The sequence below is a fragment of the Geotrypetes seraphini genome, chromosome 4 (assembly GCF_902459505.1).
Source record: "Geotrypetes seraphini chromosome 4, aGeoSer1.1, whole genome shotgun sequence".
NCBI classification, from domain to species: Eukaryota; Metazoa; Chordata; class Amphibia; order Gymnophiona; family Dermophiidae; genus Geotrypetes; species Geotrypetes seraphini.
In genome coordinates, this window is record NC_047087.1 from 195,510,948 (window position 1) to 195,537,056 (window position 26,109).

The 26,109-nt window shown below is 43.3% G+C and overlaps 1 protein-coding gene across 2 annotated transcripts in view; it reads right to left on the minus strand.

Annotated features, from left to right (window-relative positions):
* The window catches only part of LOC117359446 (microsomal triglyceride transfer protein large subunit-like), a 166,877-nt gene that overhangs the window by 134,263 nt on the left and 6,505 nt on the right, over positions 1 to 26,109 (minus strand). For both annotated transcript variants that reach the window (XM_033942239.1, XM_033942240.1), the window contains exons 3-5: positions 23,517 to 23,657; positions 5,819 to 5,926; positions 3,499 to 3,615 (exon numbers count right to left, since the gene is read on the minus strand). In XM_033942239.1, the coding sequence (XP_033798130.1) occupies positions 3,499 to 3,615; positions 5,819 to 5,926; positions 23,517 to 23,657 (366 nt within the window). The remainder of the gene's footprint in view (positions 1 to 3,498; positions 3,616 to 5,818; positions 5,927 to 23,516; positions 23,658 to 26,109) is intronic.

Consider the following 26,109-nt stretch of genomic DNA (forward strand, 5'->3'; position numbering starts at 1 on the left):
ATGATGGTGTGCTCATTTTGAGGCTGTGTACTTTTGTAGGAGACATATTAAGTCACTGAGGCCTTTTTGTTCTAAAAACAAATTTCGTATATACTTGAATATAAGTCAATTCGAATATAAATCGAGTCCTCCTTTTTCCCCATAAAAGGAGGAAAAACGGTTGACTTGAACATAAGTCGGGCGGCTTAATATTCAAGTGTCCTACCCTGTCAGGCTCTGCACCCAGCCCCCTCCCAGCCAAGCTCTGCACCCAGCACCCTTCCCTCCCTCCATCCCCTGTCAGGCACTGCACCCAGCACCCTCCCTGCAAAGCTCTGCACCCAGCACCCTTCCTTCCTTCCCTCCCCTATCAGCTCTGCACCCTGCACCCTTCCTTCCTTCCTCTGTCAGGCACTGCACTCTCCCCCCCCAGGCTCTGCCCTCTGTCCCCCCTCCCTGCTCTATCTTCACACCTCTGCCAATCCCTTGTGGAGGTGCAGCAGGTCCTCTGCCAATCCCTGGTGGAGGTGCAGTGGGCAGGAGCAAGCTTTCCAAACTCCTACCCTGCTGCTAATCGGCTGCGTGATCCAATTTCTTCATCTAAGCGGCATGAGCGGCAGCGCGATTTGGCGCTGCTTCTCCGCGCTGAGCGGCTTCCTTACTGGCTCCTGCAAATTCATCTCTGTTCCCATCCCCGTAGATAACCGTGGGAAACCATATCCATGTCATTCTTTAGGGAGAGAGGGTAGAATCAGAGAATTTTATTTATTTATTTAAATTTTTTTCTATACCGCTTAAGAACTAAACAGTTTACATGAGTTAAAACAAACATAATAATTATGACACGAGTTAAAACAAACATAATAATTATGACAAACTAAATCTTAAAATCAACAGGGGAGAACTATATTTTCTTTTCCAAAGAACTATTAAGTCATAAGAATGCAATGACAAACAACTGGGTTTATGAATGGTCACAACCACTGACTCTCAAGCCTTGCATTGAAGAATGCTGGTGTAGAAGGACCGAGGTTGAGACGGACATTAAAGAATGACATGGGACTGCTTCCCGTGGTTATCCGCGGGGATGGGAACGATGATGAATTTTGTCACTGTGTCATTCTCTAGTGCAGATCAGTCAAGGGTACCAGTGGTAGAACTGCATATAAGAGTCAAGGGATGCTACAGGGCTTAAACAAGATGCATTGAAAGAGATGTATTTGCAACCAGTACTGAAATGGCAAGTGTTGAAGATCATTAAAAGGCCCCAGTCAACTTTCTAATTATTTAATCTCATTTTTTGATTGTCTAGTGGCCACTCTTGGTACTGCTACCTCTAACAGAATACATTGAAACCTTGTGGGAACTACTGGTACAGCAGCCACTCATGTCGGAGGACATACAAAGTATTAGTCAACTCTTGTCCATCTCAAAAATACATTCACCTTGAGAATCAGACTTTGGGGCACACACTGAGTCAAGCTGTTGTGTCAGATACCAGAGCTAGTCACAGCGAAAGGCAGGCGTGCCACTGTGGCAGTAACACACTCCAGGGAGAGTAAATGATGGCCGGGCAGGCAGAACTGGTTGCACCAGCATAGGCAGATTACATTAAATATGCCAGCAATGAGTCATGGAGGAGGACAGGGATGGTACTGCAGTGTCAGTGTGGAGCTTGGTGTGAGGACCGTAGCACTGACCACTGCGTTTTCAGGAGGTGAGAAATCACAGCTGGTGTGATACAGGGATACTACCAGGCATTCTGTGTGCTGCATAGTTTGCAGATGTCAGGCAAGATGAAGCAGCATTGGAGGGTATCAGAGAGAGACAAGTAACATAGTAGATGATGGCAGATAAAGACCCGAATGGTCCATCTAGTCTGCCCAACCCGATTTAATCTAAAAATTAATTGGGTTTTTTCTTCTTCTTCTTAGCTATTTTTGGGCAAGAATCCAAAGCTCTGCCTAGTACTGTTCTTAGGTTCCAACTACTGAAGTTTCCGTCAAAGCTCACTCCAGTCCATCTACACCCTCCCAGACATTGAAGCCCTCCCCAGCCCATCCTCCACCAAACGGCCATATACAGACACAGACCGTGCAAGTCTGCCCAGTACTGGCCTTAGTTCTTCAATATTTACTATTATTTTCTGATTCTAGATCCTCTGTGTTCATCCCACGCCTTTTTGAACTCCATCACCGTTGTCATCTTCACCACCTCTCTCGGGAGCACATTCCAGGCATCCACCACCCTCTAGTGGTTCAGGAAGTTGAAGAAAGGGGGATTGCTGGGGTGAGGCTCACGATAAGCTGGGAGAGCCATGAGGTGAATGGAGAACATTAAAGGGTATCAGCTTGTGGGTGAGAGGAGATCAAATTTAAGAGTAGCAGAGAGAGAGAGTGATGGGATCAGCACTTCAGTGTTTTAGAAAGATAAGTGTGCCACCACTTAAACTACAAAGTAATGCAGTACAAAAATTATATTAAGAAGAGTATGCAGTTGGATGCTATGTAAAAATATTTAAGTGTGTAAAAGTATCCAATTTCATGTATTCAATTTAAATGTCACTAGTTTGAATATACAGTCGACTCTGCTTAAGTACACGCCCCTCGGACCGGGTCGCCACGGCGTTTAAACGGAGTGTGCGCTTAATAGGAGGGGAGGGGGAGGCTGCAGCTAATCCGGCTCAGTTTAAATATGGCGCGTGGGCTGCTGGAGCCTAAAGTACAAGAAAGCTATGCCCTACAGCTTGAGTGGAAGCGGAGCACTCACTTTCCCAGCTGTCCCAGTGCTTAAGCTGCTGTGTGAAGCCCAGCCATTCCCAGTCAGAACGTGATTGCATTTAACCGGAGTGAACGTAACGTGAAAGAATAGAGGTTGGACCTATGACAGTGCGCATAAGCGGATTGTGTGCTTATCTGAATTGCAAATATCCGAAGTTTATGTCCATTGATTTTAATGGGTTTAAATGGTTTAATTTTAATGGGTTTAATGGGTTTAATTTTAATGGGTTTAATGCATTTAAAAAAGCGGACCCCTGGTGGTAGGGTGCGGATAACTGAAGTGTGCGCTTAACCGACGTGCACTTAGGTGGAGTCGATTGTACAGTCATGTGAAAAAATTAGGACACTCCATGAAATATTCAGTTCTTTCTTAAGAAATGTTCATATATCAATGTAAAATCTTTTTTTTAATTTATCTCTGGAAAAGAAAGTGATGTAATTGCAGGTAAATAACAAAACTTTTCCTTGATTTACTCATGAAACAAAAGATATCCACAAAAATGTGGTCAAGAGTAAGAGAGAAAATAAAGGTAAGCAAGACTGCAATAGAAATTATCACAGGAAGTCAGAACACAAGAGTAGCTTAATTTTTTTTTTCTCCTCATGATTTTGCAGGCAATGGAAAACTTTATGGGCAACATATTTTCTGGCATTTGCCATGGTACTGCAGGGAAGCAGGGTCCCACCTTGTTACAAGCCAGACTAGTATACGCTAACACAACAGAAAGAATCCACTTGCTTTTTTAGTTGAAGTAAATTCCACTCCTGAACCGATGCAGCTGAGCAGGTCTTTTGTCTTTGTGACCAAGTCCTTGGAAACTTTGTAGGAGACCTGGCACTTTCCCGACACATCATCCTACAAAAATTAAAGATGTAGAACAGTAAAACTCATCACATCTCATGCACAGTTGATCTGTTCCAGGAGAAAAATTTTAGGCCATTCCTGGATTTCTGATATCTGTCTTCTGGTGCACTAACAGGCCTGTGGCCTTGATTTGAACAGATAGTGTCAAGGTTTATAAATACCACACCACTAGCTTGGATTTCAACAGAACCAGACAGAGAGAAAGATATGCCAATTCAAAGTCTATACTACCAAGGTGAAAGGAATGGAATCGGGAGATGGCAGTGGAGAAAATGGGCACAGATAAGAGTGAATTATTGACAGATGAGGCCTCATTGTGCAATTAGTAGGTTGCTTGCCTTCTGTACCCACAATCTGAGTTCAAACCCTGCACTGGGATTTCTGTGAAGTAGCCACTTTCTGGTTAACTCAATCTATCAAGCTAAGTTTGTTAAACTTTATTTATGGCTTATCCATTTAGATGATCACAGTTTTCACTAAAGTATTGGACATTTTAAATGGACATTTGATAAAAGAAAAAAAGATATTTAACCAAAATCTAAATTTCTTTCTTCCGATCGTGGATGGTGCAATGATAGACTCTTTGAAAGTTCTTACAAGGGTTTTGCCCTGGTTTGGTTACTTTCTTACCATATATTGGTTCTGAGCACCTTTGAGGATTAAAGACATTTCTATTTTGTTTTTTTGTTTCCTTTTTTTGTTTTGGTTTGTTTAACTCAATCTATCTACATTCAGTCAATAAACGAGTATCTGGTCTTACCTAGGGGAGTGGGGGAGGGTTAAAGTTGACCGAGGAAATCAACAGCAAACCACCCCATTAATAGTCTGCCAAGAAGCCATCACAAAAGTGGCAGCCCCCATAAGTTGTTTGTGACTTGATAAATGCACACAGGGGACTACCATTTTATCTGATGAACAGAGTTGTTGAGAATGGACAATGATATTTTTCTCTCCCCCATTCCACTTTTATAATATACTCTGATGGATCCTCCTGCATTGCTAGACTACTATATTGGAACTAGAGAATGACATAGGGACAAATTTTTCCCCGTCCCTGCGGAAACTCATTTTCCCTTCCCATCCCTGCAAGTTCTTTTCCTGTTCCTGCAAGCTCTGTCCTCATCTGCACAAGCCTCGAACACTTTAAAATCATAAGTAGCGACATTCTAGAGCTCAGACTGTGACATCATAATGCCTCATTCCACCAATGCCTAAGCTCTGTCCTCATCTGCACAAGCCTCAAACACTTTAAAATCATAAGTGTTCGAGGCTTGTGCAGTTAAGGCAGGGATAGGCAAGAATAGGGCAGGGACAGTAACAAAAGTCATGGGGAAGACACAGGGACATTGAGTTCCTGCGGGGACGGGGACAAATTTGTCCCCATGTCATTCTCTAATTGGAACCTCTTCTCTTCTCACTCTATACTTATTCCCTTGGTATTCTGGTCTCCTCTCATGGTTTTCAGTACCATCTTTAAGTTGACACCTCCCAGATCTATCTCTATGCGTCTCTGTCTTTCTTTGTATGACTCTTTTCAGGATATCCTTTTTGTAAAATATCTGTTATATACAGAATAAAGCGCAGATGGATAAATATGATTATTCTACAAACCTACACACTTAGGCCCTGATTCTATAATGTCCATCTAAAGTTATGAGCCGATATCGATAAGTGTGATGCTAAGCATTATTCTATAAAACTTAGGCGCCCATTATAGAATTACGCTTAGCGCTGCCTAAGCATGCTTAGACGGTGCTAAGTGTTCAAACATTTAGGCGCATCATATTTATGCCAGGGTTTACTTCGCCTAAAATTAGGTGCCTAATTCACAAAGAGACACGTAACTGGAAAGCACGCCCAAGATCCTCCCCTAACCATGCCCACTTTTAGCATAGGTGCTTTTGGGCTAGGCGCCTACTTTTTATAGAACTGAGCCCAATTAAAGCCGATTAAGAGTTGTTAATTTCCAATATTGACCTATTAAGTTAGGCGCCAATATTGACACCTTATGTGGACTTTATAGAATCAGGGTCATATTGTGCACATAACATTGTACCTGTGTTAAAGTAGTGCCCCCTAAAAGGGCCTGTTGTATTCTTCCAGCCCTAGTGCTTCCTGGTATGTGAAGCCTACTATAGGTCATGTAGACACTGGATATGAAGGATTTAAAACCATAAAGTCCAAAAAAAATTACCTCTGTAACATTGCCAGAAAGTAACTGGAGCTGAAAGAGACTGACGAGACCTCGCTTCAGATCCATGGTTCGCCCGCTGCCCTCTACTGTATCATATAGACCTTCAACCTGGGAGAAGACATGTGTTAGAGACAATTAGAAACACTTCTAAAAAGAGAGACAGCTTCATGACACCACCTGTAGCAAGACTGGGAAAGTTCCTGTCCTTCAAACTATGCTGAGAAAGGATAAATTCATAAGAACACATATTTTTTGTTAGAGCAACAGGATGTAACAACACCTTTATTTTAAAAGCATTTCCATGTGTACACAGTATGGACCAGATTCTACATAGCACAAACAAAGGGCTATATTCACAAAGCAAACCGATCGGTTTGTGACCCCTTTGCGACCAGATTTCCCTGCTGCACTATTCACTAACCTCTCCTGCGATCCGCTTAGAATCCGTGCATGCAAATGAGGTGAAACACATGCAAAGTGGACAGAGACGCGATTCAATAAAGAAAATTTCAAATCCGACTGGGCTGGCCAATCAACCCCAAAAGCGTCTGCTGAGGACCAGTCGAAAATGGCTTTCCGACTCTCCAGCTCCATTTAAAGCCCTGCTCTCTGCTGCCCCAAATCTCTCCTGCCTGCCGCCCTGATGTTCTTCCCCGGATCTCTCCCCAAAATTGCCGCATCGCCGCCCTGCTCTGCCCACATGTCTCCTGCCTGCTTGCCACGACTCTCTCTGCCTCCCCTGACTCTCCTGTTCTCTGCTGCCTTTCCCCGCAGTGCAAGCCCATGGTTTTAAAGCAAGCCTGCACTGCGGGAACAGCAGCAGAGAGCTGGAGAGTCAGGGCTGGCAGAGAGCAGGAGAGTCTACCTACCGGCCCAACACCCCTGCCTGGCCCGACACCCCCCCCCCGTACATGCAAGTTGGGAGCAGGAGGGGTGCTTAGTCTCTCCTGCTCCGTTGACCTCCCTTCTTGCCACCGGCCCCACCGGCTCAACCATCGCACCCCCGACCAGCCCCACAGGATGCACGACTGGCCCATATTGTCACCAGTCGGGCCCACAAGGAGACTGCTGGGGTCCGCAGAAAGGTGGCAGCACGACCCTGGCGTGGCTCCCAAAGGTAATTTAGTTCTCTGGTGTAATAATAATAAATCAAAAGTTCTCAGACTATTGCAGTACATTTAATCCACAAAATAAAAAGAAAACACAATTATCGTACCGGCTTTCATTTCACAAGCAAAAAGTTTATAGTAGTCAGTTTGTAGTCCAAAAAGTGAAACACTAGCTCTGCCCCAGGTAAGTAGCCTGCAGTCATGTCCTGGGCAGTTCCATACTGTTCTCCACAGGAAAAAGGGAGAAGCAAAAAAATAACCAACAACAATTCCAATACATGATTAAGGAATCTGGGCTTTAAGTTAATACAGTTCTGAGCTTCACCAGGCCCTTTCAAGTCAAACAACCAAAACAAAACTTTCGCACAATGCAGTCCAAACTTTGCCTCTTTAGGCTGTAGCAACTCTCCAGTCTCGGGAGACTGGGAACAGAATTGCCGGGTCCACCTTTTACTATTGGCTTTTACATGCACCCGCAAAAATCCCAACCCTAGGTCTTCGGGGAACCCTCCCCAATTCTGCAAGTCACTGGCTCTTCATGCAGAAAACACCAAAAAAAAACCCACACCAGCTTCCTTCTGGCTCAGACCCAGCTGAAGTACAGCCACTTAATTAGGCTCTATCCAAACCAAGTCCAGTATCAGCCCAGCCCCTACTGCTGTGCACTCAAAAAATAAAACCTTTCAAAACAGTTCCTTGGAAGCTACTTCCTTCAGTAAAGTGTCCTCCAACACAACATCAAAAAAAAAAAAAAAAAAAAAGAAAAAGAGCAAAATAAATTACTGGCAAGAAACTGCCACACTCACATCCATCAGTTCTAAGGATTCAGCTACAGGCATTGCAACCTCTGTTATGTCCATACATTCCTCCGGAGCCTCCAGATCTGTAGTCTCCTGGAGTGCAGAGCCTTCCTATTCCATGGGCTCCTGGCTTGTGCCTTGCTTTGCCTGGCCAGAAGAGTCCTATCTGCCAGGTCCTCCTGGGTTGCCTGTTCCACAGACTTTGAGAGCTGTTTTAAGGTGTTAAAGCCACTCCCTAGCTTACATGGCTTGGGCACAGGTTTGAGTGCTCTCTGGCTCCCTCTCAGTTCACTGGGAATGTTGCTGTTTGGGAATTGATTGAACTTCCAATGTCTAAGGGAGCTTGCTTTCCTAACAGGCTCTGGCTCTAGAATGAGTTCTGGGTCAGGGTCAAGTTCATTCTCCTTAGGATAGGCAGCCATGTCCTCAACAGCCCCCGAGGGTCTACATTCTCCTGGTTTCTTGCCTCGGGGAACTGGGTTAGTACCTGACTTAATCCTGACAGGTTCATCCCTAGGGATGGAAATGTCACAATATCCACCTGCCCCACGTACCTTACGAATGTTGGGAGCAGGAGGGGTGCCCGGTCCCTCCTGCTCCTTAGGCCCCCCAGGATACATCTTCAGGAATATGTCATCTGCATAACCAGAGACCTTGTATTCCCGACCTGCGTAAGGAATACCCTGGATCTCCTTTGCCTGTTGTATAGCCAATAACAAGGGTTCCAAAACAATATCAAACAGCAAAGGAGATAACGGACATCCTTGTCTAACTCCCTTCTCCAGACAGAAACATTCCGAAAAAGTATTATTTATATATAATCTGGCAGAAGGGGAACTATACAAGGTTTGAATCATTTGTATAAATCCTGAACCAATACCAAACCAATCCAATGCTTGATACATAAAGGTCCATTCTACCCGATCAAAGGCCTTCTCTGCATCCAAGGATACAGAGAAGGCTGGATCATCCATGACTTTTGTTAAATTTAACATGGGAAAAGCCAGCCAGGTGTTATTTGAAGAATGTCTTTGAGCAACAAACTCCGTTTGGTGCATACCAATAATATAAGGGAGAGCCTTGGCCAAGTGCAAAGCCAATAACTTAGCCAAAAGTTTGTCATCTACATTTATCAAAGAAATAGGCCTGTAATTTGAAACCAACATTGGATCTTTATTTGGCTTCGGCTAAACAATAATTAACGATTCTGCCATAGTACCTGTAATGCAACCTTTAGTCAGTTGAACCTGATATAAATTTAATAGATGAGGTAATAGGGTACTTTGAAATGATTTGTAAAACTCTACAGTGAAACCATCACCACCTGGAGCGAATCCAACTCTAAGGGACTTCAATGCTGCTTGTAATTCTTTCACTGATATAGGCGCATCAAGAGTTACATAAGAACATAAGAAACGCCTTCACCGGATCAGACTGAGGTCCATCTAGTCCGGTGATCTGCACACGCGGCGGCCCATTTAGGTACTCCTTTTTGGAGACCCGGATTTACCGTATCCCTCAATATGATATGCAAGAAGGTGTGCATCCAACTTGCGCTTGAATCCCAGTACAGTAGTTCCTTTTATATGCTCAGGAATTTTAGGCCCCTTAATTCCAAAAATTTTAAACCATCAAATTCTTTATTTGAATAAAGCTTGGAAGAATACAAAGCTTTATAATATTTCAAAAATTGTTTTAAGATAGTTCCAATTTGAGAATGAGTATCCCCATTCTCATCTGTGATAGCCACAATTTTTAACTTTCCTTAGCGTTAAGGTAATTAGCTAATACTCTTCCTGCTTTATTCGAGTTTCCATAATACAGAGCCTACTGAGCCATTTGAGAGGAAATCTCATTGTATTTATATTTAACTTTTAAGAGGGCCTGTAAAAGTAGTTTGGTCCCGTTTCAAGGCCAGTTGTGACTCCAAGTCTTTAATATTTTGCCCCAAATTTGAAAATTCTTTATTGAGTTGTTTCCTGACGTGTGCCAAATATGAGATTATTTGCCCTCTCATAGTAGCTTTTAAAAGCATCCCATAAGGTTTCTAAAGAGATATCATCTGAAACATTGAGTTGAAAATATTCAGTTGGGATCTACAAGCAATGTATTATTGAATCTCCAGACAGGTTTACTGTAATCTTGTTCATCCATTTTCAGTTCAATCCAAATTCCACCATGATCTGACGAAATGATTGGATCTATAGTGGCCTTTATAACCTGCTGCATTAAATGATCTGATACAAATATATAATCTATTCTGGAAAATGATTTATGTACCTGGGAGCAGAAAGAAAATTCCCAATCATTAAAATGAAGAATCCACCATATATCTTTAAACCACAAGATTGTACCAAGTTATCTAGCCCTAATGATTTTAGTATTTTACTAGATTTTTTATCCAATATCGTATCCATAACTGCATTGAAGTCCCCCGCCACCACTAAATTAGAAGCAGCCAGTGGCAGAATCAACTGTTGAAGAGTTTTAAAAAGTAAATTTTGATTTGAATTAGGTGCATAGACATTAACAAGCCTCAGAGTATCTTTTCCCAAGCTCATATCCACCAGTACCCATCTCCCTGTGGGACTGCAGAAATCAATTTGAAAGTAGATGAACATTTTCCACTAACTAAGATGGCCACCCCAGCTATTTTCCCTAATGTGGGAGCAAAAAAACAATGCTTAACCCATCCACCCTCTAGCTTTTTTGCTTCCATGGCATTCAAATGGGTTTTCTGTATATAGTATATATACGCATTTTGATTTTTTAAGAAGTTAAGTATTTTTTCCTCTTAATCGGATGATTGAGACCATTGACATTTAGAGAAAATATTTTCAGAATCATTTTGCCATTATAAAAAGGAAATGGAACCACAAAACATACCCCTTAATTCCATTTATACCTAACACCATCACCCCTTGATCAATACAAGTCTACACCCCTACTATAAAATCCCCATGACCCCCCCTCCTCTAAAATCATATGACAACTTGAAAGCGCACATATAGACAAGCAACCCAAAACCACCCCAGGCACCCTAAATATTTCTCCCTAAAAATTATCATTAACATCCACCCCAGAATACACTAACAATATAGTAAAAAATTGAATACTATGGGGTCCTCTTATCAAGCAGCGGTAGGGGTTTAACACGTGTTAAACTGCCTGCCGCGCTAGCCGCTAGTGCCTGCATTGAGCAGGCGTTAGTTTTTTAGCCGGCCGCGGGGGTTAGCGCATGACGAAATGTCCGACATGCTAACCCCGCTAGCGCGGCTTGATAAAAGGACCCCTATATGTAATAAGTAAATAAAAGGATTTTAAAATGATTTTTAAAACAACTACCATTAAGACTAATAATTAATATTAATTGATATTATAATGAATTTCATGAATATAAATATGCCTTTAATAAAGTGAGCAATATATTAAACTTCTCACATATCACTTATTAAAAAATAAATTAAAAAACCTACTCAATTTGCTATCATAAGTAGTTAGCACATAACATATATTATCCTAATTAAACTAAAACCAATTTTGGGACAAAATTCATTCCTTAGACATACATATTTTAAATCTAACCAATTACATCTCTAGTTTATCTTCAATCAAACTTTAGAGAAAAATTTTAAGTAGTCAATAATAATCAACCTAAAAACATAAAAATTAATTAAATAGCTTTAGACAAAAATAAAGAAATAAATACTAAAATAAATAAATAAATTTGTATTCTGTAAGACATTTAAAAATACTTTTTATCCTTAACTTCTCCTGTTCCATTCAGAGGTGGATATTGTCTCAAATCTGCACATAAAGTTCCTCTTTCAGTGCTTCTTGTTCTACCCATGCTTTTTCCTCACTAACCTTACGATCATCCACCAACTCTGAAACACGTTTGTTCGATATTGCATTATCTGTCTCCAGCTGGTTCTTCTCATTTAAAGCTTTGTTTAAACGATTCTTCCAGGTCTCAACAGCAGACAATGTCTCAACCAACTGTGTGTCCTTTTCATGCAGTTGCATGCTCAGTTTTCCTAAAGTGTCCTCACTGTATTCAGCACGTTGTTGCTGTGCTTGGGTGGGGGGATTTTTTAATTATCCAGCAACCAGCAGCATAGACAGAGGTTCAATTTGGTTTATTGTTAGATTCTACACCGCTACTAATAACTGGGAAGTCAATTCAGAGGAGTTTGCATGAGCTTGTATAAAAGGTGTTACAATACTTGAGCTTCTATGGAGGTGTTTCAATACAGTTACAAAGAGCTTCTGTGAGGTGTTACAATACATGGGCTCTATACAGAGTTACAGGGGCTTCTGTAGCAGTGTTGCAATACAGAGTTATTAATACCAGTATAATTATGGCATATTCAATCAATCATGTTACTGGAACATCGATCGTCCTACTTATATGTATATGTTACTACCAAATCAATTGTTCTACCTATCTTCACATCTAATATAAGGTTTACTATTGCAGCTAAGTACATAATATTTATACACCTATTCAACTAAATAGTTCTGGTACATTCCCTTATCCTTGGACTAATAGACTACTGCAACATACTATACCTCCCATGTACAGCAACCATGATAAAACAATTACAAACTATACAAAATGCAGCCCTAAGACTCATCTTCTCATTGAAAAAATATGACCACATCACAGAAGCATACCATGACTCTCACTGGCTCCCAATACAAGCAAGAGTACACTTCAAATTCTACTGCCTACTATTCAAAGCTATTAACGGAGAAAGCCCAACTTACTGGAATAACCGACTAACCCAATCCACCTCAACCAGACACAGGAGAACCCACTCACTATTCACACACCCACCAACCAAAAATGTGAAACGAGGAAAATGATATGACAGCCTAATAGCCAGCAAAGCAGCTAAACTGGGCAGACAAATCACCACTCTGTTGTCATCGATCACAGACTACAAAACCTTCAAGAAAGTTACTAAAACCCTACTCTTCAAAAAATACATAAAACCTATCTAACACAACCAGTTCCTACCCAAACCCCACCTACCCACTCTATACTCTAATATGCCCCCAACTACCTAACTAATGCTAAATGCCTCTATTTACCCAACACTTACCACCTTAAGATATCGACAACTCTCTGGTAATTCTTATTACCCAAACATTTATCACCTTAAGATCTCGACAACTCTTTGGTAATTCATATGTAACTCTTACAACATCTCTTATACTATTCCTGTAAACTTTTATGTAATTTCTGAAAACTTTTATGTAATTCACCTTGAACCGCAAGGTATTGGCGGAATAGAAATCACTAATCTAATCTAATCTAATGCATCTGTATCGTGTATGTTTATCTTTGAAGTATTATCTTCCTCAGAGTCTAGTTTTCGGGAGGGGGGGGAAGCCTGAGCTCAAAGGTGGTGGTAACAAAATTTGTCCTCATTCTCCAACTCTCTGCCTCTACCCTGCTTTCTGTGTTCATCCTCCCTTTAAAATATCTGAGTTGGCGGGGATCCCCAAACCTGCCAACTCAGAGATCCTCCTCCAGTGGTTAGAAACTTCTAACACTTACCATTCGTAGCCATGTCACCTTCCTCATCTCTACCCCATGCATAGAAAGTGCTGCCAACTGTGAGCTTTGGGATTTTCTGCCTGACAGAAGACCTCTTCAGCTGGTGTGGTTTGGGAATCTCTGCCAGCCACAGCAACGGACAGTGACACAATTTTCAGAGGGACTGAGCCTAAAGGGCCAGGCCTTCCCCTCCCCCCCAGTACTATGCCACTGGAAGCAACATATCTGGGCACAGGATATTGCTATCTGCCAAGTCTACTACTGAGCTCCTAGATAGAGGAAGAAGGCATAAAAGACCCAGGCGCATATTGTTGTGGTTAGCAAACACTCAAAATAACCAGACTTCCTTTAAAATCAATATCAGCTGACCATTGTGCTGCCACTTCTTTTTTGTTCCCTCTCCACCATCATTTTCCCTTTCCTCTCCTCTCCTCCTTCCCATTATCTGCTTCTTCTTCACCCCCTGGATTCCTTGTCCATACAAAGTAGGGGCATGCATGGAAAAAAAATTCAGTTCAACTGGATTTTTTGACTAAATTTTCACAGTTGTTTTAGTTCATTTCAAAAATCAATGCATGAAACATTTTATTGACAAACACAAATTCTTGTAATGCGTATAAATAAGTTTAATGTGCATTAATAGGTTTTATGTCCTTAAAGACAATTTAGTGTACACTATTTACATGCATTAGAAACTATGTACAGTTGCTACCTAGTGATCAACTGAACAATTATAATAATAATAATAATAATAATAATAACTTTATTTTTCTATACCGCCATAGTCAGGCGACTTCTAGGCGGTTTACATTGTAAGAAGGCTGGACATTCAGCGAATAACAAGTGTAGTACAATACTAATACAATACAATAAATCCACATATAATACAGTAGAGTGAGTCCAAATTCAAAATCATACAATAAGTTTAAATACAGTACCGAATAAAGAGACTAGATACAGTACAATAGTCTAAATGGTAACTTACATATTAATTGGAGATCTAAGGGTAATGAGTGTCTGAAAGATTTAGAACATCCGTGAGAGGGGTCTTAGTGGGGAGGGAACCGTTTTAGCCAATGAATTTAGCGAATAGGGTGGTTTTGATCGATTTGCGGAAAGTATTATAAGTCATGTTTGGTTCGTTTATGTGGTTTTTCAGCCAGGTTTGCTGTCTGTTCGCTTGGAACTGGAAGGTTCTGTCCAAGAAGGATTTGTATCTGCAGCCTGTAATCTTTGGGTATGCAAAGATGTTTTTGTTTCTGGTCGTTCTTGTGGGGTTGTGTAGGGTGAAGTGAGTTTGTAGGTATGAAGGTGCTAGTCCCCAGGCTTGTTTGAAACAGGTGCAAGCGAATTTGAATAGAATTCGCGCTTCTATTGGAAGCCAGTGTAGCTTTTTATAGTAGGGGCTGATGTGATCGTTTTTTCTTAGTCCAAAAATTAGGCGAACAGCGGTGTTTTGTATTAATCTCAGTTTTATTATTGTTTTTTGTGGGATGCCTAGGTAGATGATGTTGCAGTAGTCAAGGAGGGATAGGATCAGTGCCTGTACCAGCAACCTGAATGAAGAAGGGTCAAAGTATTTTTTAATGGTTCTTAGTTTCCATAGCGTGTAAAAACATTTTTTCACTAGTGAGTTTGTGTGGTCGGTCATAGTTAGGTGAGTGTCAAGAGTGATGCCCAGTATTTTTATGTTTTTGGAAATTGCGTATTCGTGATTATTTATTTTTATCGATGTTCTCGTAATTTTGTCATTGGGACTAGCCAGAAAGACTTTTGTTTTTTCTGCGTTTAGTTTTAGTTTGAAATTAGTGGTCCATTTATCGATTTCGGTCATTGTGTTTGAGAGATTATCTACAATTTCTTTTGTGATGTCGTTTAAGGGTATGAGGATGGATATGTCATCCGCATAAATGTAGTATATTAAATTTAGTTTTTGTAGTAGGTGACCTAAGGAGGCGATATAGATATTGAAAAGTGTGGGGGATAGGGGGGAACCTTGAGGTACGCCTGAAGGGTTTTTCCATGGTTTAGAGTAGTTTCCATTGCTGATTACTCGGTAGGATCTATTTGTTAGGAACTCTTGGAACCATTTCTTTGCCTTTCCCGAGATTCCCATTGCTTCAAGGCACAGTAGCATGATTTCGTGGTCTACCAGGTCGAACGCACTGCTGAGATCTAATTGTAGGATCAGTGCGCTTTTGCCCTTGCTAAAGAGATCATAAAGGTGCTCTCATACCCCACCAGAATGAATTGTAAAAAAAAACAAAAAACAACTTATCCTTTTTCTATTTGCCTAAACATTTTAGCTTTTTTTTAAATTGCTTATTGGCAATTTTCTATGATTGACGGTTGCAGCTCTTTATTTTTGTTGAAATCTGTGGATGTGGTCCCTAAAAAATGGTATTAAATTCTTATGAAATCACTGGGTAGCTAGAAAGGCAGTACTGCTATGGTCAGACTAACTCCCTCCTTTATAAAGTCACACTAGCGTTTTTAGCGCCGGCCGCCGTGGTAACAGCTCCGATGCTCATAGAATTCCTATGAGCGACTGAGCTGTTACCGCCATGGCCGGCGCTAAAAATGCTAGCATGGCTTTGTAAAGGAGGGGGTAAATTTGAAATGTTGATTGCTTTTTAAATTCCCTTCCTTCTTGTTACCCTGCCCCCCCTCCCTCCCGCCTCAACTATCCTTACTTACATTAGGACTAACAGTCATGGAATGAAGCTACCAAATAGTAGATTTAAAACAAACTGGAGAAAACACTTCATGCAACATGTAATAAAATCTGGAATTCATTGCCGGAGAACATGGTGAAAGCAGTTAGCTTATAAGGGTTTTAAAAAAAGATTTGGCTAATTTCCATAAGCCATTATTAAGATGGACTTGGGGAAATCTACTGTTTATTCCTAGGATAAGCAGCATAAAATCTGTTTTACTCCTTGGGATCTTGCTCGGTACGTGTGACCTGGGTTGACCGCTGTTGGAAACAGAATACTGGGCTTGATGGAACTTTGGTCTGTCCCAGTATGGCAACTCTTTTATTCTTGTACTGTATTGTAAACCTCTCCAGTGTTCTCCCCAGAAATTCTTTCCAGCCGGGTGAGCCTGGTTGGGGAAATATGGTGGTGGGGAAAATTAAGGGGTCCTTTTATCAAGCCGCGCTAGCGGTGTTAGCGCGTCGGACATTTCATCAAACGCTAACCCCTGCGGCCGGCTAAAAAACTAACACCTGCTCAATGCAGGCGTTAGTGGCTAGTGCGGCAGGCGGTTTAACGCGCGGTATTACGCGCGTTAAATCCCTACTGCAGCTTGATAAAAGGACCCCTAAATGTGCACTATTTTTATTAGTTAATTATTATTAATTATTTTTCAATGCTCAGGTATCAGGGGGAGAGTATAGTGCAGTGGTTAAAGCTACAGCCTCAACACCCTGAGGTTGTGGGTTCAAACCCACACTGCTCCTTCTGACCCTGGGCAAGTCACTTAATCCTCCCATTTCCCCAGGTATATTAGATAGATTGTGAGCCCACCAGGACAGACAGGGGAAAATGCTTGAGTACCTGAGCTACTCTGGGAGAACGGAATAGAAAATTGAATAAATAAATAAATAAATATTGCTGGCTGATTTCTTTTAGCCTCTTGATCACAATTTAGGGGCAGTGTAAAAAGGTGGTTACAGCGCAAGAAATGAATAACGTGCAGATCAAAGCACAACTTGGGCTACTTTTTGCCATGAGTTTAGCTGGAAAAATTTTTCCATCTGGCAACCCTGTACTCCACTTCCATTCAGCATCTGCTAACCCCTCTCAACTGGCATCCAACGTCTGCCCTCTTCTCTCTCTCCCTTCTCCCCATTTCCATCATCTGCCCTCTTCTCTCTCTCTCTTTCCCCTTCTCCCTTCTTCCATCCTGCCTTCTTCTCTCGCTCCCCCTTCTCCCCACTTCCATCATCTGCCCTGTTCTCTCTCTCACTCCTCCTTCTTCCCACTTCCATCATCTGCTCACTTTTCTCTTTCGCACCCCCTTCTCCCCACTTCCATCATCTGCCCACTTAACCTCTCCCCATAGTTTGCCCATCTCCCTCCTTTCCCCTCACCTTCAGGGGTCCCCTTTCTGATGGTTTCTTTGTTAAATGGGGCCCTAGACAACAAATGTTATGTATGTAGGGGTCCGTATTTTGTCCCTACAGTGGTTATCTGGTCACTTTGGATACCTTCTTGTGATTTAGACCTGGCTTTAGAAGGCCTAAGTCACAACATCCAAGTTCCGTCTAGGCAGTGTTGTAAAACTTTCGGTTATATATGCAATATGACTAAGTCTAGGATGGCCCGTCCTCACCACAAATCCCGCCCTCACCACTCCTCCTAAAACGCCCCTTTTAGCTCTGGGCGTACTGCAGCACTTTGAAGGCCTAAGTCATTTTTTAGATAAGTCTAAAACCCAGTTCCATTATCGGCACTTGGACGACTTGTCTCACTGATCATCTAAGTGCCGATTTAGGCCGGTTTTTAGACGTATTTCCGTTTCGATTATGAGCCCCATAAGTTCTTTATCCTTTGTTCGTTTGGTCTGACCGTTATTGTGTTATCTAAGGATAATGTTGTGGGTGGACCTTTTTACTCTATTTTTTGCTTTGTATAGTTGCTTTAAGATTGTCACCACTCTGCTGCCCGGGATCGGGACTCCACAGCACTACTAGTGGTAGAACATTGAAATTACACTGACGTGTGACCCGAACTGGAGTCACCCTGCAGGAATGGAGTGATAGGAGGAACACAACAACACACAACTCCAAAGTTAGGTAATAAGGTAAATTTTACTTTCATCAACAAAAAATAAGGTCAAGGATGGCAAACAAAAATAGATAATCAGTTTTGTCCCATAGCAGCAAAAACCACAGCCACATAACAAAAGAGAAAAATAAAAGGTTCAAGTTTTTCCTTCTTTCCACCAGAGGAAAACACAAGGTTCTTGAGCACTGGCTCTCCTTAAAGCATATGGCCAGATTGTGCTCTTCCACTGCTCCCAAACAGGGAATCACTAATAAAGTCCTCTGCACTGCTCTGTGCACTGCTTGCAGATATCAATTAGAAGCCTCCAGCAGAGTAATGAGCCCTGCTGGGTCAAACAAGAGTGTCCCTTACAATTAGCTTTTCAAAACAGCTATTCAAAATACCCGCCCAGGGTGTTAGCAAACCTCACCCAAATGAGCACTCTTAGCTTCAACAATTTAAACCCCAAAATGCTGAGTTCCCAAACCAGAAAGTCCCAACAAAACTCAGTGCAGAAAAACAAGATCATTAGCACCTGGCAGTAAGTCCAACCTGAAAAAGGTTCAGGATCCTCAAAGAACTCCTCAGGCAAGCTCCCTTGAAAATCCATCGGAGTTTCTTCCTCAATGTCCTGCAGATCCAAGGTGTCTCCAGCCTCAACTACCTCCATAGGTGTACTGGTATCACCTCTGCCTGAACCAGGGGGGTCCTCCTGGGAGAGGAACCTGATCCTTCTCCTTAGCTTGCCTGTCTGCTTCTCCCAAGCTGCTGGCTATTCTAGAGCAGGGCAACACCCTGATCTAGCTGAGTCAGCAGGCCACAGTGACCTGGATGTTGACTGCCTAGTGACTTTTCAGAGATTTCGGGCTCCCCCTAGGGGTGAACTGGGAAATTACCATGCTCAGGATCAGGAGGGACCTTGGCACTTCCCTTCCTGGATTTCTGCTTTACTTTCCCCTCTTTCTTAACAGGGACCTTGGCAGGCATCGTGTCTGACTGGTCATCCAAGATATACATCTCACCATAACCCCAATATAATTTATGTTGAACCCTCTAAAACTCCCCCAACACTCACTACACCCACCTGTCTACCACCCCAATAGCCCTTATGACTTGGCAGGTGGCACCTATATGGCAGTAGAGTAGAGTTTTGGTAAGCTCACACTTTCCTCCATAAATGTAGTGGTTAGAGTGGCTTATAGACCTGGGTCCTCTTCTCTATGGTTCTCTAGACCACCCACCAGGCTACTAGGCTACCAGGCTACTAGGCTTTCCCATACCAACTGCTATTGTTCTAGAGACATGTATGTACCGTTTCAATTAGATCTTTGTGGGATGGGAGGGGGGGTTAGTGATCACTGGGGGGGGTCATTACTTAATCTATTCAGTGGTCATCTGGTAAGTTTGGGTAAGTTTGTGGTACTTAGATGCTTCTAAAACAGGTCTAACACAAAGGGCCTGATTCTCTAAAAGTGCGTCCCAATTTTAGGCAGCTGTAGGCGTCCTACAGCTGTCTAATCAGCCAATCAGGATGCACGTTTTAAAAAAAAAAATGCTCCCCAGGCAGGCCTGAAGGCGCCTCCGGGAGCCTAGGGAGACCCGCAAGATGCCTAAGCTCGTCTAAGGGCCTTAGGCGGGCCTTAGGCTGAACCTAGGCAGCCCTACGCGTCTCCCTAGTAGATGAGAAGCTTAAAAATGTAGGCCAGCAAAATGCTGGTCTACATTGTAAGTAGACGCGGCCGCTATACTTATCGCGGCAAGGGATCTCTTTGCCGCTATAAGTATAGCGGGCCGCGGCCTGTCCGATCGCTGGGAGGAGGGTGCCCAATCCCTCCTGCCCGAAGACGCACCCTCCCGACACTACTGACCGCCCCCCCCGACATTACCGATCTCCCCCCCCCCGACAATATCGGTCGCTGGCAGGAGGGTGCCCAATCTCTCCTGCCCGAAGACGCACCCTCCCGACACTACCGACCGCCCCCCCCCGACATTACCGATCTCCCCCCCCCCCGACAATATCGGTCGCTGGCAGGAGGGTGCCCAATCCCTCCTGCCCGAAGACGCACCCCCCCCCTGGCGCTAACAACCCCCACTCCACCAAACCTGTTCTTACAGATGGGTCTTGCACGTCGAGCAAGCAGGCACGCCTCGTCGAAATGAGGCGGGCCCGCCCCTTCCCGGCCCATCCCGCCGAAGCCTAAGGCCTGATTGGCCCAGGCTCTAGAAGCCTGGACCAATCAGGCCTTAGTCATAGCGGGTCCGCCCATCCCCACTTAATCTAAGGCCTGATTGGCCAATCAGACCTTACACTTAGTAGGGATGGGCGGACCCGCTATGCCTAAGGCCTGATTGGTCCAGGCTTCTAGAGCCTGGGCCAATCAGGCCTTAGGCTTCGGCGGGATGGGCCGGGCCCGCTTCATTTCGACGAGGCGTGCCTGCTTGCTCGACATGCAAGACCCATCTGTAAGAACAGGTTTGGTGGAGTGGGGGTTGTTAGCGACAGGGGGGGGGGTTGCGTCTTCGGGCAGGAGGTTTGGGCACCCTCCTGCCAGCGATCGGTCAGGGGGCCACGGCCCGCTATACTTATAGCGGCAGAGAGATCCCTTGCCGCGATAAGTGTAGCGGGCCGTGTCTAGTTTAGGCCGATTCTGAATAGGACGCCTCTCCCGGGCGTTCTATACAGAATCAGGGCCTAGGTGTCTTGCGGGCCTCGCCTTCAATATAGGCTGCCTGCCTTGGGAACATTTTTTTTTAAAAAACGTGCATCCCGATTGGCTGATTAGACAGCTGTAGGACGCCTACAGCTGCCTAAAATCGGGACGCACTTTTAGAGAATCAGGCCCAAAATGTCCACGTTCCATCTAGGACAGGGGTGGCAATTCCAGTCCTCGAAGGCTGGAATCTAGTCGGGTTGTCAGGATTTCCCTAATGAATATGCATGAGATCTATTTGCACTGCTTTCAATGCATATTCATTGGAGAAATCCTGAAAACCTGATTGGATTCTGGCCCTTGAGGACCGGAGTTGCCCACCCCTGATCTAGGACATCCTAGGAAAGCTTTGATTATAGCCACAAGATGTCCAAGTCTAACCTACTCAAAGCCCATCCATAACATGCCTCCCATGGCACCTCCTAGACCTCTGGATACATAGTGGGCAAAAAGCATTGCTAGATGTCCAGAAAGTAAACTTTGAAAATTGGATATCCTGGTGATTAGGACGTCCAACTGCCAACTTATGATGGTTTTAGGACATCTTTATTTTTTGATTACGAGTCCCTTATTGTTCATTCAAGTATTAGGTATATTGTTAATGTTTTATTATTGCTTTGCTGCTTGTCATTAATGACTGTATTAGCCATCTAAAGCAGAATGTGATTTTAGGATGATCTTCTGTAAATTTTGTTTTGTGTGCTTTTTTATTGTGCATGTATAGTGCTCCCCCAATCATTTCACGATTGGCTATTCGCGGTCCCAGTCATTCGCGGTATTTTCTGACTGCGAATGATTGGGCAGGAGAGGGCAGCCGGAGAAGCAGGAGAGAGCAGCCGGAGCACCGCCAAGTGAAGGAAATCACTTGCGGTATGTTCTGACCGCCTCTTCCTGCACGAAAGTCGGGCCTCACCAATCAGGAGCTGCGTGTCAAAGCAGCTCCTAATTGGTGAGGCCCGACTTTAGCGCAGGAAGAGGCGGTCGGAGCATACCGCGAGTGATTTCCTTCACTCGACGGCGCTCCGACTGCCCTCTCCTGTCTCCCCTGCTGAAAACTGAATTTGCGGTTTTTCAAGATTTGCAGGGGTTCCTGGAACAGAACCCCCACAAATATCAGGGGAGTACTGTATTAATAATTTGTACCCTGTTTAGAACTGTGGGATAATGCGGGTTATAAATATTTTAAATAAATAAATAAAAACACAAACATTGCGGATAGAACACTACCGTTCTATAATATCTGTTTCAAGAACATTCTGGAATGTTTAATTTAAAATGTTATAAATAATTTTTTCAACTACCTTAATGGCTGCAATCCTTCTGTCCAAGGACTACACACCATCTTTATGCTCTAAATTTTCTGGAGGTATTGGAAAGAAAAACAAACACTGCCCTATGAGAAGGGGAAGACCAATTCAATGCAATAAAAAATCATCGATGACACTAAACTAGTAGATAACCATATATACTCAAATATAAACTGAACCGAATATAAACCGAGGTAACCTTTCCCCCCCCCCCCAAAAAGGAGGAAAAAGGTTGACTTGGATATAAACTAGGGGGGAGGGGTTAATATTCAAGTGCAGTGCTTTGCCTCACTCCCTCCCCTGCCCTGCCAGTCTCTGCACCCAGTCTCCCTCCCTCCCTGCCAGGTTCTCTACCTTTTTCCCCTTCCCTTGCAGTCCCACAAGAACTCATGGCAGCCAATTAGCTAGCGGTTCTGCATGGGCAGGAGCGAAGGAAAGTCACTCCTGCCGCGATTCACCGCTGGACCACCAGGGATACTTAAGGTTTGCGGGGGAGGCAGGAGGGAGATAAAAATAATAAGAATCAGGATGAGACAGGAGGTGGGAAGGTTCCTTCCTGTCCCAGCCACCACTGGACTATCAGGGATGCTTATGGTATGCGGGGGAGGTGGGAGGGAGATAAAAATAATTAGAATCAGACTGGGACAGGAACCGGGAGGGATCCCTCCTGCCCCAGCTACTGCTAGACAACCAAGCAGAGGCCTGCAAACAGGTTTGGGCGGGGAGCAGGTCAGCACTGACTCAAACATAAAGAGAGACCCCCATTTTTGGGCCATTTTATTGGCCCAAAAATCTCAGTTTATATTCAAATGTATATGGTAATAGGTTGTGCTGTATATCATAAAAGACTGTAGATCCAGACTTAACACACATCTCTGTTTCAGTTACTAAAGCCTTCCTCAGGGGGTCTCAAGATCTAGACAAGTACATGTCACTTTCATGTGCAGGCAACAGAATTTTTTTTATCAAAGAGTCTGCATATGTGAAGAATAAATATAGAGACAATGCTTTCAGCACCTCAAAGGACTATCAATAACAAAGCAAAATAGTATAGTTTCACAAGTCTGGAACTATTAGTCTACTAGTTTATTGTCATCAATGACTTTATATTGCATTAAATTTTAAAACCGGAATCGAATTGGTTTTCCCCAACTTTCTTCTGCTTGACCTAAATTCTATGAAGCAACAGGGAAAAATTATTTTTACATTAAGCCCCTAGTTATCATAAGTTTCCTCTATTTGTGTCCATAGTGAAAATATTATATCTAAGAGCTTCCCAAGACCAAGATGCTTGTTTACAAAAGATCATGATCACAGTGCTTACATCCTTCACATATACAACACTTCCACAATGCCAGGATCTCAATAATGTAGGTGCAGTCTAAGAATGGCTTTTCCAATAAAAAGTTTATTCAAAAATTTAAAGATGGTACCTTCCCAGAATTCCAGTGGAACAGAAACGGTAGCATCAGATTGGTGGCACTCTCCTTACCCAGGACAGCCTCAGCAGACAAATGGATCGATGTAGTTTCATCTTTCACATCTTGTAATTGGTGGATTTTAAAATCCAGCATCTGAAATGGCAAACAATTGATCGGACAAGCCCTTGTTACTGTTGTGAAAAGGCTGATCAGTTGAATATATAACGGAATACTGATTTGGGAAAGATATCACCCACTGAATAATTCCTTTCAAAACAGTTAGAACATGTTATTAGATAACTCTCTCAAGAACATTCTCCTGTGAAAAAAACAGAACCACAACAGGAATTCTCAAAGCAATAAACACGGAAGAAACAAACAGTGACATCACTGTACAACTGCATCTTCTTCCTTTCGTCCAATGAGCCACAAAGTGACAGGTTGCACTATGCTGTCTAACCAGGATCAATGTTTGAGATGGTTTGAGGTTAAACCTTACTTGAGGCTGTTAATATATAGAAATTAAAAAACAGACAAACAAAAACCAAAGGAAATAAGGTAATACCTTTTTTATTGGACTAACTCAATGGATTTTATGATGAGCTTTTGAAGGTAACCCTTCTAAGGAAAACATGAAAGCATTTCAGTGATAGTTTCACATGTAGAGGGAGGGAAAGGTGGGTAAGCGGAAGACAGAGGCCTAGAAGCACTAAACGTTCTGATCGTGGATCGATAGTCACTAAACCAGTTTGACTGGTTTAGCAACCGACCAAATTTGCCGACCCAATGTTCAAAACGGCTCACCGTGTGGTTTTCCGTACATTCATTCATTCTCCAACTCTGGCATGCAAACGACCCGATTACTATTGAAATGAAGTCATTAATATTAAAATGAGCCATCTGATCTATGGCCTAACATTGCATAGTCATAAGCAGGCCGCCAATACCAACCCGAAAAAAACGACAGGTCTGCCATGTTTTTTCATTTTTTTCTATGGGCACAGATGTTGTGTTTGTGTAACACACACACAATATCGTCCCATAAAAAAAAAAAAAAAGTTGAGACGCACCCCTCCTCAACCCCCAGAACATAAAGAGGCAAGAGGGATGCCCATTCCTTCCTGCTGCCACGACCCCCTTCTCCCTAACAAGCAGAACCGACTCCCCTCGGCCAGGACCCTCTTCCCCGTACTTTAATAAAAATCAGCAGGAGGGATGCCCACTCCCTCCTACTGCTACAACCCCCACCCCTCGAACCAACCCCCATGCCAGGACTTCCCTCCCCCACTCGTTACAAAAAATCAGCTGGAGGGATGCCCACTCCCTCCTCCCACCGGATGCCCTACTGAAACACCCCTATATCTCTGTATGAAGACAGCAGGAGGGATACCCAATCCCTCCTGCTCACAGGCCTGCCACTTCAAAATGGCAGACCTTCCCCTTCCCGGTGCATCTTGGGATGCATGGGGATGAGTCAAAGGCCCTGATTGGCTCAGACACTTAAGGCCCCTCATAGAGGAGGGCCCTTAAGCATCTGAGCCAATTTGGGCCTTGGCCCTCTGCCCAGTGCATCCTGGGATACCCCACCTGGATTCTAACATGCACAGTAAAGAACTATGCATGCAGCCACCTCAACGGTGGAGGTGGATAATCGTGCAGTCTGCTTCAGGTACTGGACTGCCAGACAGCTTACAAAGAGGAAGGAATAAAACATAAATAAACAATGTGACAATTAAGATTGCCCAGTTCCAGAGGCAGACCAGAGATTTGTCTTCCAATTACGTATTTTCTATGGAAGAGGTTTGGAGTATAATCACAGTAGGAAATTTTACAGATCAAAGACGTTTACACTCTGGGACTTGCTCACAACAAGATTAACTGGTAGTACTGTGGAGAAGGGAGGGACAAGGGAAGGAGAGAAGGAGCTAGATTCACTAAGCCCACCAATCAAGTCCCGACCACTTAGTGACCCCTTTGCGACCCTATTTTCCTCCGACCCGATTCACTAACCTCTGTCCCGATCGATCATCCTCCGATCCGCGCATGCAAATGAGGGGCAATGGCATTCAAATGTAGGCAGGCAGTGATTCACTAAAAAAAATGACTGGGCTGACCAATCAAAAATAAGCAACTGCTGAAGACCAGTCACTCAGGTCCTTTCTGACTGCCCTACTTCTCTGTCCCGATCTCCTGCCCTTCCCGCAGTGCAAGCCCGTGGTTTTAACCCGTGGGTTTAAAGCGGGTTAAAACCAAGGGCTCGAAAGTGAAGTTAAAAGAAAGAAAGAAAAAAAAAAAAATTGCTGCTTTTGTAAACATGCACAGACCATCTACAGGCAATGAAGATGGTCTGCACATGCTTCAGGATCGCTCACTAGCGATCCATGTGGTCAGAGGGGGGCGTTCCTCCGATCGCCCCCATTTAAATACTGACCCGTTGTGGATTACTCAGCCTGCCGTGGATCGGCCATGATTGGCAGGTTAGTAAATCTAGCACAAAGAAGGAAGTGATGATGGGGATCAGAAGGAAATTGAATCAGCATTGTCTAGTGCAGGGCTGCCCAATTCCGGTCCTTGAGATCTACTGGCAGACTAGGTTTTCAGGATA